Raw genomic sequence first — 15,055 nt, forward strand, 5'->3', positions numbered from 1 at the left:
TGGTTCGATGGGTTTGCTTAGGAGGCTAAGCCTCCTAAGCTCAGGAAAGGATCCCGATCCAGCTTCCTTAACCCTGAATGTGTGGTTTGTTGGGTCCATAGATATCTTATAAATTTGGCCGTGTGGAATGGGTTTATCGTCGCGTGGTGTTTTAGTCTATTATTATAAGACCATGTATTAGTAACGTAGGATGTCGCAAAGACGATGCGCCTATTGTCTCCTAAATGGGAGAAGAAGAGAACACACTTCCGTATACCTAATGGTATGCAAGCGTTGCATTCCAGTATAATTACGCGATGTTATGTTGGAACGTTTAAAACCATGACACTCTTATTCATTTGGGATGTCTTGGTAGTGTATCTAAAGGTCCTCTCTAAACGGATGTTGGCTCTGAAATAAAATCGAGGGATGAGATTGAATACCTTTTTTGTCTTCAGTTAAACATGGAAGTATGAAGCATATGAGCAGGAAACTTGTTGACCCTAAAAACTACCAAGTTTACATGGCGAGCAGGTCGAGTAATTAATAAGCTAACTACGTCATTTGGTTGTGTGCGGGGCGTGCCAACTCGTCGGTTGAGCTCAGCCGAGGAGTAAAATATGTTGATGCTGCGTTGAGCGCTCTGCTGACTTCTTGATCTTGTGACTATGGTCAAGGAAGGAACACATCTCGGCCTTCGGGTTCTAGAGCCTGAAGACAAGGTTGCTAGTTCTGTGAAGTTCAATATCAAATTCGGCTTTCAATGTCCCTGAATGTAATAACATGGTAACACTTCACTTCGCCAAGAAGGCTGATGAGATGACCTCTGCCAACAAGGATTCGAAAATCCTTCTTGACCGAGACTTGGATAGATAACCAGTCGGTCTCGACGCAGTACTGTTTATCCAAACTGAAGGTACTTTGAGGTCGGCTGATTTTACGGCAACAATGCTGTTTATCCAAACTGAAGATGTCACCGGTTGCCTTCACAGTGCTTTTTTATCCAAATTGAAGATGTGTTGGCGGAAAAAGAAAATAAAAATCTCAAAGTGTTTGAGCGATTTCGCGTAGAGTGAGAGTTTGCACATGGCAGTTTATGTGTTGAATTAGAGAGGCTTAGAATGATGCACCCCCTTCTTATTTATTGTAGCCAATCTCGTCATGGCCGAACCAGAACTATACTCGGATTAGGATTCTTTATCCTAATCTAACCAAGTCTCAGCCAATCCTACCTCCATTAGGACTTTGAACCAAACTCTTTATCCGACCACATTCACTTTTCAAATCTCAGCATCCTCATCCTATTGAGACTCATTGTCATGCTAGGATTCGACTTTCCCATCAATTCGTCTCATACTAGGACTCGGCCGATCCTAACCGAGCGGCCCATAATAACTAGAATTTGGGATGATTCTAGAATACTGCCGGGTTGAGAACAACTCCTAATTCGGCCCACACCAATTTTTTGGGCCTAAACATTGCCTCTCGCTTTTGAGGTCATTGGCCTTCATTCCTAGGCCAAGCCTCGACCTTGAAGAAGCGAAATCGACTCTTATACCTCTATAAAAACTGAACTGCCTCGAATCACCCAAACATGCGCATTTATGGGACACAATCACATGTTTTTGGTTCCTGCCATGTGTCAATCCTCTACTTACTTGTCCCCTAATGATGACATTTAAAACGTGCAGACGCCAAACAATCTCTTCATCATTAATCCTGCTGTTACACTTAACAACGCTTCCTTGAATCACGAACTGCTAGGTCATTGAATCGTCTATTCATCATGAAAACTTGCCACCACACGTCACCACATCGCCTCAATCCACGAGTTCTTCAGTCCTTTCATATGGATTCCCTAAATATCCGTGATGATTGCACAACTGTTGACTGGTCTTACCCTTTCTTTTCAAAAATCAAATGATTGGTCTTTTTCCAAAACCCCTATAAATGCCCGAATCCCTTCATTTTTTCCTTTACGCTTTCAGAAATCCTAAACCCCTCTTAGCCTTTGCATTCGAATTCCCAGAAAACCCAGAAACTCTCAGCCCAAAAACTCTTTGAGTTCTTATCAATGGCTTCCTTCATTTCCAAGTTTTCCGATGAATGCAACAAATGCCAGGACTTCATCAATCGAAGTGCCATCAAGACTGTGCGTTTCGAAGGTGATTTGATTGCTTCTCATCAGATCTTGGGGCCACTCTTCAAGGACGTTTTGCCATCGTCCATCACCACCCTCTTCAAGGCTCATTGTCTGGCACCCTTGTTGCAAGGGTTCGATTAGTCGAAGTAGGACCTGACCAAGCCTCAAAGATCCTGGCCTTCGACCATCGCAGCTTGGGTCGAATGAATGGAAAAAAATCTTTGGCCAGGAAAGGAAGACTCTTGGCATCTATGATGCCATTAAATTTTCGACCGTGGAAATCAAAATGGACAAAGAACTTCTCATGCCAGCTTTGAGCTTCTGGTGCTCGGCCACTAACACCATGGTTTTCCCCCTTGGTCCTATCAACCTTACTATCCTTGACGTCTCAGCTATCCTTGGGACCTCTCCTTCTGGCCTTCTAGTTGACGTCGCCCTTTTTGGGTACCCGTCTAATCTTGACCTCAAAGCATTATACAACGAACGGGTTGTCGAGATGCTGAGCAAAGAAGGCCAAAAACCTTCAAGAAAAGAAATTCAGAAGCTACACAGGAATTTCTTCAACTACAACACCCTCATCCTTTATTTTGCTGGCCGATGGGAAGAAAACCTTCGGAAGGGAGAGCACGAGGCCTTCCTATTTTACTGGTATAGCAAATTTATTTGTTGTACCAAGTCGAATAAGTGCTTGGTCAAGAATATGTCTGTGGCCAAAGCCTTGGCAAGTGTTAACACCTTGGTCCTCAGTTCGGTCGTCCTCGCTAACCTCCTACGCTGCCTGGCCGAGACAACCATCAACAAAATCAATCTGCACCAGAACGGCCCTCTCTGGGTTTTCCAACTCTGGCTGCAGGTTTATTTTGCCACCCTTCGACCAGAGATCCCCAACTTCTAATCCACTAAAACGCTCGGCCTTCAGTTATCATCTCGGCCGGTGTCTTCTTACCGGGCAGAAGAAGTTTTCAAAAACTTCTTCAGCTTAGAAGACCTTTCTGACGACGAATTTCTAATATGTCGTCGTCAAGAGTACCATTCTTCCATTAGGCTTCCATCATCAACGTGGAGTGAAGCCGAAGATGCTGATCTTCGCCAAAGCTGGGGGTCGTTCGTGTTAACACGCGACCATCCTTTCGGCTGCGATGCTTGTCGAGCGAGATGGGAAGTCTACCACCTTTATTTCACTGCTCGGTAACTCGGCTACCTCCAAGGTTGCCAGGTGCCTTTACTTACTTCCCGCTCCCTCCTAAGCTGAAGACGCCTCTCTGTTTCTTCAGAGAGAGAATGCAAGGAGACTCCACTTGAATTTCAATAGAGGTGCAAAAAATTCCATCTCAGGCCAAATGTTCTTGAAACCCTCAGTACCGACATGTTCGCCGACTGGTGGGAAACATAAATTCATGACTTATTTTACACATCGGTCGAGGATGCCGTCAAAAAGGTTTTTGGCGACCGCCCAAAGAAAGCCCTTGCCCCAAAATCCAAAGAGACGGCTCAAGGTATTTGCCTGTGTCTATCATTTCACTTTGGCCGTTTGTTTGAACTCTCCTCTGATTTGATTTTAGTTTTTTTTCAGGCAGTCATACGGATGCGGCAGCTGCGGCCATGGCCAAGAAGAAATTTGTCCTTTCACGAAAGAAAATCGTGATCGCACTGTCGAACTTGCCAAGCAAACGGTTTTGCCTAGGGGTTGAAACGGTTGACGATGCTCCCTGCTCTAAAAAGTGCATCAAGAAGTTGGCGAGAAAAGAGGAGCGTGAGATTTATGTTATCTTTAGCCAAACCATAGGAGTAACCACTGAGTCTCATCGTGCTTCTGTCGTTCAAACCTCGACGGACATGCAACCAAACCTTCCCACTGGTCAAGCACCTGAGGTTCGTCCTGTTCACCAAGTTGTGGTCGAGCCAACCGTTGCTCTGGTGGTCAAGGAACCTGCAGTTTTAAAGTCGACCGTTGCTCTTGTCTTGGAGGAAGTGGCTACCTTGAGCGAGAAAAATCTCCCCCCGGATCCAAAAACAAAACTAATGGTCGTTCTGGAGGAAGATTTATGATTATGTTTTTGAAATATTATTATTATTATTATTATTTTTAAGATTTCGAATGCTAACAACTCTTATTTTAGAACGACGACAGCGAAGAAATCTCGTTAATGAGTCGTCCTCGACTAACTAACCCTCCTACCACCAATCCTCCACTTATGGTTGAGGCGACTGACTAGGTCGATCCTTCTGCAGCCGATCGTGGAAAATGGTTTCTTGTCGAGCCTGAAGCGACGGCGGAGACACCAATCCATCCGCAAGATCAAGACCTTAGCATTCTTCCACAAAAAGTTACTTCGGCTTTTGTAAGGCTCGATTCCTTTCTCTCGTTACTTTTTACTATAACAAGTCTGAACTGAAAAATATTAACTGTCAGGTGCTCGATTACTCGTTTCACCGAAAATTCTATACGTCGAAGGGTGTTATTTATATTTCTTGGCCACCTCAGTGGCCGTCGAACGTAGATAACCTTCATTGGCCGCGTGAATTGATAAGCAGTCTTAAACATTGGGCTCGGCCATTAAGCTCTCTAGGTTCGAGCAATGAACCAAGGGACATGGCTGAAGTTTCCTCTCGGCAGGTCTAAAAAAAATTCTCTCTGGTATATTCCTTACGATTTTTCTTTTGCCTAAAAGCTTTTCATGTGCAGCCTTCGTGGGAAGTCAAGCTTGATGCTATCCTCTCAAGTACTTCTGGGACGATTGGACCCTTAACCACCTTGGTCGAACCTGCTGTAACTACGACTGAAACCAGCGCCTTTGTCAAACTACAATAGCTCATTTCTCTTTTAGCTTCGCAAGTTCTAGAGCGCAAAAGCCTCGACTCCACAGGAGAGTGTCTGAACATCCTTGCATCTGAAGGTGAACTGAGCAATGAATCCATTGTTCATTTGTCGTCAATCTTGGCGAGAACTCGAGAATATTTTTCTATTTTTGAGAGGGCTTTTCGAGTAGAAGATGATCTGAAGGTTGCAATGGTTGCTCAAGAAGCAATTCGACCGAAGCTTGAGGCAATAAAAACTCAGAAGAAACAGTTGGCCGATCTCGACCATCAAATTGCAGAACTTTAACGCCAGAGATCGACCGTTGCTTCTGAACTCAAAAAGAATTTCGAATCGAACAAGGCTAAGTTGACAGAGTTCGCAATTGGTGCGAGGCGGGTTGAACAAATCAAACTTGACAAGAGGACGCGACAGGCCGAGGTTACAATGGGTGAAGTAAGATGGCTAGAATTAAAAGCCGTTCTCGAGGCCGTCCTTCCTTCGACCCCTTAGAACTTTGTATATCTGTAGGCTGCTTTAATTTCTTATCACTTGTATCATTTTCAACATTAATGAAAAGCCTTTACTCCCTTATTTCCCAAGTGATTGGATAGTATTTCTTTAAAAATTTCCCGTTGATTGGCAACTTATGAATTAAACCAGTCCGATCCTTGAGGTGGTATGCCCCTTACCGAGAACTTTGTGAACGACGAAAGGTCCTTCCCAATTCGACTATCATTTACCGAACCTAGGGTTTTTAATCCCCACGAGCAGTACAGTTTGCCAAACCAACTCTTCCTCTCCGAATGTTTTTCGTCTGACTTGTTGATTATAAGCTCGCTCGGCAATCTTCTTTTGTGCCACCAATAAATTATAAGCGTCAAGCTGAATTTCTTCCAAGTCTTCTAACTCTTATCTCATGGCCTGACTGTACTCGACACTGAACACACTACTTTGTTCAATGACTTACACCAATATGCCACCTCTAATCTTGCAGTTGAACTTCAAAAGTGGTGCTCTTGCTTTGCTTCATATGTCTCTTCGCAGAAGGCGTATGCCAAAGCTCTTAATGGTGGGATATTCAAGTTTGCTGGCACTGAAAATGAATCCGGCTCCCCCGACAAGGCTTCACTATATAAGAAATGGTTAGCTTGCCTGAATAACCTTCCAGATGAAGCAGTCACTTGTGCCATGAAAGAGTTTGGGAAGGATGTCCAAGCACTGGTGGATCGACAAAGAAAGGAGCATCAACTAAAGATAAAGATTGACGAAGAGTTGAAAAAACTGAATAAGAGGAATAGGCTTGAGTCCTTGACTGATATGAAGTAGCAGTTGGAGAAGAAGCTAGACAAGAAGAAGGCGATAACTTATATTTCTGTGGGTAGATTTCAGACGGGGTTTTCAACGGTTTTCGAATCCCTGGTTGAGTATTGAAACAGTGCAATGAAAATGTATGATAACCTTATAGCAAGCTGCGGAGATGCAAACGAAGCTGACAACGAAAGTAGCAACTCATCCTAAAATGATCTTGCTGCATTCGTATTGATGCCGACGTCTGATTTGGAAAGGATGCGTATAGGATTTTGAGCATGATAGGCAATTTTAAGAATTGATTCATGTTATAGGATTTGAGAACGTTAGGAGCTTAATATGTTGTTTTTTGTTTTGGGAACAATATGTAATTTTTCTTTTTTTATTTGAGGAATTTTTTTCCTTTACAAATTAACTTTTTTCTATGATCCTTAAAATGCAACAAATCGTAAATAACTTTACATGGAATGGAGAAGAAACTTGATTCTAAATATAAACTATCCGTTCAATCAATTGGACATTTGGTTTGGGTCAATAATCCAATTAATCAACGGTTCCAACCTTTTGCATGAACACTCGGTTTTGCTACTAGTGCGCGTTTGTCTCCTGAGGTGCTGTTGTTTTATGTTATTACGTTTTCTTGTATGTCATGTATTATAATAATGTGATGTAAAAGGATGATGTTAGGGAAACCATTTATTTAAACTATATGACGTGGCTATTGATGATTGAATCAGTACTTAAGTGTTGATTAACATGCTTATTATTTATTGAGAACACATCATATGATTTGCAAATATGGTTTAAAAAATTGATGATTTCTTTATAGAAAAAGTATTGTGCTTCTTTAAAGAAATGATAATACATCACAATTCAGAAAACTCATATATTATGCGCACACAGAAGAAAGATGTATTACATGTTCAATTCTTTTTCTCTAACAGATTCCTCTTGTATATCTTCCAAATTTTCGATGTCGATGATGATGCTGCTATCGTCCAACTCCAAACACCTTAAGCTTGTGCTCCGTAAGGAGATGCTATCCATGTCGACATGAAACCTCTGGAGTCCAATGCCATCTATGCTCACCGAGTTTTGAGACTGGTCGTAGTCCATCGATCTTCTAAGCCCTATATCTGATGGTCGGCGGGATGTACCAGTTGATCTTCGAGGTCCCCTCGAAGGATGTTTGCTAATGAAATTGTCTGCAGAGTAGAGGGCCTCTTCGAGTTCTTGCCACACCATCGACATTGTAGGGCGGTTTTTGGGCACTTTCACAACACATCTTAGGCCAAGTTTCCCCATCTTTAGCATCATCTCTGTGTTGCATGGCTCTGTCAAAAGATTTGCATCTAAAATCTCCTCAACGCGGCCTCGCTCTAAGCTTGGTCTTGCCTGCATTCAACAAAAACAGTTCACTAGAACTCAAAAACCAAAGGCAAACTCTTTTGCAATCACTTTTAGTGCAATGAGCCAAAAAGCTTGTTGGTTTACCCTATTAGGGTAAGAAGGATTTTAAAGTACCTTATATTCAAGCAAGTTTGAATTGCCCTCTATGCATTTTAAATTAGTTAGAGTAAAATACATATTGCTTCTATTAGAAGAAAGAAAAGCAATAATTGAAATGTTTACCCAGTCAATGATATGCTGATTGGGGCGGTGCCCGGTTGAATCAACCGCTGGCCGGGAAGAAACAAGCTGCAGAAGTATCACACCAAAACTATAGACATCGCTAAACGGCGTCAAATGGAAACTTGAACAATAGGCAGGGTCTAGGTATCCTGGAGTTCCTTTGATTTGGCTGCTGACATGTGATTGATCCCCAGTAGGTCCTGACCTAACAAGTCCAAAATCTGAAATCTTGGCTTCAAATCCATCTGCTATCAAGATGTTACTCGGCTTTATATCGCGGTGGATTATGTTCGGCTTTACTCCTTCATGCAAATGAGCAATGCCTGCAAAATTTCACACAATCAATTAATAGCTCCTCCGTATAAGACGATCGCTTGTTTTATTAAAAGACGGACCTATCAACGTTATCGATGAGTCAATATTATATTACATATTTTACCCTAATTTTAGTTTATTTTGGTTTTTTTTTTTTTGAGTGAATAGTTTATTTTGGTTATTATTTTGGAATAATTTTGATACTTTGAATTGCATTTTCAATATAAGACTTTCGACTACCTCTGGGGAAAAACATGATCAAATGGATGAATTTTGGAGTAGTTCCAGTTAGAAGACGTTTGTGAGTCACTTAGCTTTATGTCAAAATATCAGATTTTTCCACCAAACAGTTATTTTCTAATGATAGAATAAAGGAACAATGGACAGTACTGGAAAAGTGACATTTTGGGCTTGATTGCAAGTTTTGGAGGCAAGATGGCCTATTTTGGATTCGGCCCTTTTGGTGTGTTCAGATGGTTCCAATCTTTAAAACAAGCTATCATGGGCTGGATTTGGAGGAGTTTTAGGGCTAAAATGTGGCTGGACAGATGCATTGTAGATTTTCTTAGTTAAATTGGGTTTTATTTTCTAGTCTATTTATTATTATTTGGTTTCCTAGTTGGATCCTAAGACTTTTATTAAGGGATGATTGGATAGCTTATGTAGATAATCAGGTCTTTGGCCGGCCCTAGCTTCCTCTGTTTCTTTATGCGACTTTGGGAGATAGGAAATTGGCTAGGGTTCTTGAAGAATTTCAAACTTTTACTTTAAGGTGTTTTCAATTTGTTTCTTCGTAATACTATTTTCTTTGATTTTAATTATGAATATGCGTAATTAATCCGTTTTGCTAGGGTGAAGCCTTGAGTTTTAGCATGAATATGTAATTTTTATTTAATTGCTTGTGATTGTATGCATGCATGTATTAATCATTGTGCTTAAACTACCTAATTGTCTTAATGCCTGATCACCATTAGGATATTTACAAAAGTAATTTGAAGCAATTTTGATAGGAAGGTTCCCTGAAATTGACGCTGACTTCTCATGATGAACACCACGTCATAAGGGTTGCATGGTTTTTCAAAGGATTTTCACAAAACGTAATTAGTCTCTCATGTTCATATTTGATCCAAACGTCCAGACGAATTGCATGTTAGATATACGTTCTATGTTGGAGGTTCCAAGTAAGACATATATTATGAAAACCTAACCTTCAAAGTTGCATGAGTAAATCATAAGTAATTGGTAAAAATATATATAGGATTGCTAGCAGAATCCTAGTGCTTTTATAAATTAGTTTTTAAAGACTCTTTTCTTTTATCATTTTAATTTTGGCCGAATTTATTATTTAGTTTTTAATTAAAATTCGTTTTAATATTACCAAAATTCAGAATCACCTTTCTCAATTTCCATTTTCAAGTAATTAATTAGGAATTGGTTTTACATAAACTATTTAAATAATCTTTGTGGAAAACGACCTTGCATGAGCATTTATACTACAAGCGCCTTATACTCTTGTAAGTATTTTGTGTGATTTTATCCTTCGTTTAGTAGGTACTAAAAATCCTATCAGTTATCGAAAACACTGATTCAACTTATCTGCTTAGACTAATTATATAGTAATGAATCACTGATGACTGACCTTTTGCTGCTCCAATGGCTATGTTGACTCTTTGCCTCCAAGTTAAGCTCCTCCATTTTCTTCCTACATGGTAATTAAACAGGATTTTAAGCTAAACAAACATAAAATTAGGAAGGTTATATAATTAACACTTAACAAGTAGGTTTAATTTCGTGGTAAGGAACATACATACCCATAAAGTAATCAAGGAGAGAACCATTTGGTACATATTCATAGATCAACACTTTTCCTCCTTTCGCCCCTATTCCAGTCACAATCCAACAATATTAGCTAGTATGCATGCTTTTATCAAGGGGAATTCATTTTCACACTCTCCAAATCATTTCTGACATTCAGTTTTATGAAATCAAATTAAGGAGAATAGGAGTATGCGGAAATCATCTTCCTTGTCATTATAAGGAAGGATAATTCGGAAAATTGAATATGCATTTACAAGTTGATTACATACCAGATGATCCTTCACAATATCCAACCAAACGTACAAGGTTTCTGTGCTTGACCTTAGAAATTAACCTCACTTCTGTTCAAGGAATAAACAGTACATAGAAATCAGATTAAAATTCAACTAAATTCTGATTTCTTTCTACACTACAAACTTACACATTGATAATTCTATTGGGACACACAACACTTTTGATTGGCCATACTATTGTATGTGAGACTCACATGTATTAGAGAGTGTCAGCAAATGTGTCTGTTTTGTGAATCTAAGAACCGTTTACACATTTATATTGGTTGAGGCTTACCATTTCTGAATTCTTCGACACTCTGAAATGAATTGGCGTGGGTTCGCTTAATGGCTAGGGTTCCTGCATCATCAAAGGTCCCCTTGTAGACATTTGCAAAAGCACCGGAACCCAACAAGCACTCACTGGTGAAATTCTTAGTAGCCTTCACTAGTTCATCCAACTGGAAGCTCCTCAACATTATTTTCTCTTCTTTCAAATTCCCTAATATACAAAAACATATGTAGTCACACCCCAAAATCTTCGAGTGCTCTCTGCAGATTTTCAACTTCTAACTAATGTTGTCTTGTCAAACGGATTAACAAAACACATAATTTTGTTTGGCTGTTTAGTCAAGTAATTTCTTATTTTGTATGGACGATGTTTAATTGACAGTCTAATTGCATAATATGTCTAATTAAGAGAGCATTTTCATTATTAATCCCGTTTGATTTAGTTTTCATGTGCTAGAAATTGAGAGAAAGTATAAAAGAAAAATGAATAGCGTAGAAGGGTGTAGGATGAAGGGGAGGTCGTGGGAGGGAGAAGAAAGAAATGAAGGAGATTACATGAAAACAAAAACTTAACAGGAGTAGACAATTTAAAATTGATTTATGCTTTGCTTATTTGTTTCCATTTTGTGTTTCATTCACACTTCATTCCGTATTTCTCCCACATACTTTTATTTTATCTACAATACAAAAGCTAAAACTAAATAGTTATCAAATGATCGCTTTAATAGAGTGTCAATGAATTAGGTTAAATTGGTGTGAGGCCCACATCTACTAAACCGAGGTTTAATTTGCTCACCTTTCTGCCCAAGCTCATGTAGTGATTGTCTTTGCCTGAGAGCTGGTACGAGCTTCTTCTTGATCAAGTAGTATAACATGGCCACCATCAAAACTGTCAGACTGCCAACAACAAAGCCTCCCAATATTTGTGTGTGATGGGCACGAACAAAACTTTTAGACGGCGGTGAAGCCACCGCTAATTGGCGTCGCATTGCCATTTTCCTATTCTTAAGGGGTGAGTACAATTCGGTTCCGTCCAAGCTTCGTAGCCTAATAAATAAGAACGGTTTAAAACAAGTAACTCATTCTATCTGCTATCATCTCCAAGAAACTAGCTAGCTCATCATTTATATGCTTCAAAGTTGATCGAGAAAAATAGATAAGGAGGGGAAGGAATATTTGTAACTGCTAATGTATATAAAGCTGATCACAGATCCTGATCATCTGCCGGCTATTTTTTTCAAATACATATAACATAGATGTATGTATAGTAAGTCTATGGTTTCAAAGACAGTATTCGAGTCACCACTTATGACGAGGTCTTATGGTAAGACGGCATATAAGCCAAAAACAGCATGTACATGTCGACATACGTATGTGAATCGATGTTGCAAGACAGATGATTAATTTCTTTCAATAAGAAAGGCAGAGTCTCGTGCTTCTTAAGCTCAAAACTTGACATGTGTTGGGAGACTTGGCCATAGGTCCCAAGTATTATTTAGAGGGAGTGGTTCGACTGCTACCGAATGGTAATTTACAATACATGATATAGAAATTGGTAATAACATCAATAAGACCAAACACCTAATTACAATACTTTGCCAATACAACCTAATTACTATTTATTAAACCTTGTCCCATATTATTAACCACTTCCATTTATCATAAATTTGTTTATCATGTCTTTTGAGTTTGACAATGTACCAGGAATTGTGGATCAATTTTGGGAATCAATCAATCTTTTTGCATACAAAAATAACTATTTTTATTCAGAGTTTTGCAAACGTATATATATATTTTATGGGTCGAGGTATAGGTTGATATGGATCAAGATGAGGGTATACTGGTGTTTTAAAATGCAAATTTGGTATTCTAACTAGTAGCTATAATAAAAGAATGAGTCTTCCCAGTAAAGTGTTTCCGACCTTTTTGTAGGATTCATTTGAAGTGTTTTTAAATTAACTAAAAGCATTTGGGTGAAAATGTTTTTGGGCAAACCCTTAATAAAAATGCAAGTGAATCCTGAAAAAACACTTCAAATATTTTGAACCCAAAAATATTTTATCTAAAATCGCTTTTAGTTATTTTAAAAGAACTTCCAAATGAAATTGTAATCTCTCTGGTCATTTTCTCACAGCCTCACTTCCTTACGTGCAACAGAACAAGATACTAGCTAGGTATAAACAAATCTATAAAAACATAGAAGAAGAAAAATCAACAAAAATAATATTGTTATATGATGCAATGAAACAGTACTAGTGACGAGGGTAGGAAAAAAAAAATGAAAAATGACTGTATTTATTGGTAGAGTATGGATACAAAACGACTGATTCATCTTTATAATTAATTCCAGGATAAATTGACACAATACTATTTAATTTGTTATTTATGTATACGAGTGATGGGCAAGTAAATGTTAGAAATTAATTATTAATTTTCTCGAAGATTTGAACCTATACGATGTCGTTACGTGCTTTTGGTTTTGTATATTGATCTGATTATCAGTTAAACAAATATTGATCTGATTATCAATTAAACAAATAAAAATTAATGGAAAACATGACCTTTGCTTTGGATGCTTTGGACACCAATGTCCCTGGCCTCTTGTTTGCATAAGATTCTTTTGAGAATGGAATTTATAATTAGCATATTGTAAATGCATATAAAATGTAAACACAGCGTTCTAGCATAAACTAGCCACATTAATTTAAGCATGGGGAGTGCTGATTTTAAGTGAAAAGAATCTACTAATATAATAAAATCACCGTTAAGGTGGGCTGTAGCCTAGCTAGGTGTTGTGCAATGGAGTAGGATTCTCTTCCCTCTTTTTTTCCTTCTTTTTCACTCTACTCCTATTTGAACGGTCACGGTTAAGTTACATCAACATTTTATATTAATTTTTTATAGCAAGAGAAAGATAAAATAAGAGATAGTGAGAGGAGGAGATAGCAAATTTATCCTTACAACCAACTGACAAAATCCATTAAAACAGTTCAACTATTGGTGCATGATTTGTAAGCTTATCCACATGAACTATGTACCTAGTTGTTAGAGAAACTTAACAAATGTCTACAGGGTAATCTAAAAGTTTTTTAATCAAATACTAATAATAGGGTAATGCTAGAGAAATCATCTACTTGAACCATATTTTATAAAAATATTAGAGTTTTAATTGATCATGTGACTTTATAAAGAAAATTTTATTTGAACCTAAATTACCTTACTCTACAATGCACTTATACATTAGATGTGAATCATCTTTTGACCCTATTGTACAATGATGATATGCCATTAAAACTAAAACTATTTTTTTTATCCATAACTCCATATATATTCAGTAATTGGCCACCATGATGCAATGAGTTTGGAACGCCTTATTTAAAGATTCAAATATGATGAAAATGCTTGAGAACCTAAAGGCACAAAATCTACCCTCCTAAAGCACCTTTGCTTAAATAGCCGAGTGACACAAAAGGAGACTTAAAATCTCAATTGGTGTACCAAGAAAACATCAGCACAACCAATTTATTTTTGCACGATTGTTTTATGGGGTGCCGAATTTGAATTAACGATACAAATAATAGTGATGAGATGATGACCTAACCCAATCAAGTTTTCTCACAATTCTCCATTAATCCAATTTATAAATCATTTCAACATCCAGTGCAATTTTAAAAACGAAAAAAATGTTTGAATACCTTAGCGCCTTGGTTGATTCGGCGGTAGAAAGAGAGCAACGAAATTCACCTACACCGTTCAATGTTTCTCATTGCTTCGACGACTTTGTGACCTTTTAGGATTTAGATTTGGTTTTTTATTTTTTGATTGAGTGTAAAGATAATTTACATATTGGATTGAGTTTGTTAGGGTAATTTAGGTAGTAAAAATGAGTTTCAAGAGATATTAAAAGATAAATTAAATGTAATATGGGTGTAGAGTGAGACAATATGGGTTTAAATAAAATTGCCCTCACTACTACAAAAAACACTTTGCGCGACGAAATAAGTTTGTTGCACAAACTACAATTTCATCAAGCAAAACCTTGCGCGACAAAAGTTTGGTCGCACATGGTTTGTAGTTTGCACGAAAAGTAGTTTGTCGAGCAAAGTAGCTTTGTGCGACGAAGATTCACCAATCACAATAGTTCCAATGTTCTTGAGCCCAATCAGATTTTTGGGTTTCTTTCTTTGGGCTAATTGAGAATCCTATCTCTCTCCCTCTTTCTCACGGCAGCCCAATCAGACACACACACACGTGTACTCTCACCCTTTTCTCTCTATCTTTCTCGATCCTTCTCCCTCATTCTCCCTTTGCACCGTGACACCCATACACCCAACTATCATCAAATTCGCACGAATCGAGTTTTTAGAACCCACCATCACCTTTCTTATGACTCTACCGGTAGGTCGTCGAACGGACGTCAGGAATCCGAGAACGCAGAAGCTCCGACGAGGAGCTAGGTCGCTCTGGCGTGATCGTGGACATTTCACAAGTTTTAAGGCT

The 15,055-nt window shown here is 38.6% G+C and overlaps 1 protein-coding gene and 1 pseudogene across 1 annotated transcript; one reads left to right on the top strand and one right to left on the bottom strand.

Annotated features, from left to right (window-relative positions):
- Positions 1–5,837: 5,837 nt before the first annotated feature.
- Positions 5,838–6,440, top strand: LOC148690815 (protein ALTERED PHOSPHATE STARVATION RESPONSE 1-like; annotated as a pseudogene).
- Positions 6,441–7,029: 589 nt separating this feature from the next.
- Positions 7,030–11,865, bottom strand: LOC137710996 (putative serine/threonine-protein kinase PBL11). Its single transcript, XM_088687026.1, has 7 exons — positions 11,352–11,865; positions 10,563–10,766; positions 10,265–10,336; positions 9,989–10,057; positions 9,817–9,879; positions 7,863–8,185; positions 7,030–7,625 (listed from the first exon to the last, which is right to left on the bottom strand). Exons 1-7 carry the CDS (start codon positions 11,548–11,550, stop codon positions 7,146–7,148), a joined length of 1,410 nt encoding a protein of 469 aa, XP_088543152.1. The 5' UTR covers positions 11,551–11,865; the 3' UTR covers positions 7,030–7,145.
- Between the last annotated feature and the right edge of the window lie 3,190 nt (positions 11,866–15,055).

Source organism: Pyrus communis, chromosome 15 (assembly GCF_041283825.1).
Source record: "Pyrus communis isolate YQ-2024b chromosome 15, ASM4128382v1, whole genome shotgun sequence".
NCBI classification, from domain to species: domain Eukaryota; kingdom Viridiplantae; phylum Streptophyta; class Magnoliopsida; order Rosales; family Rosaceae; genus Pyrus; species Pyrus communis.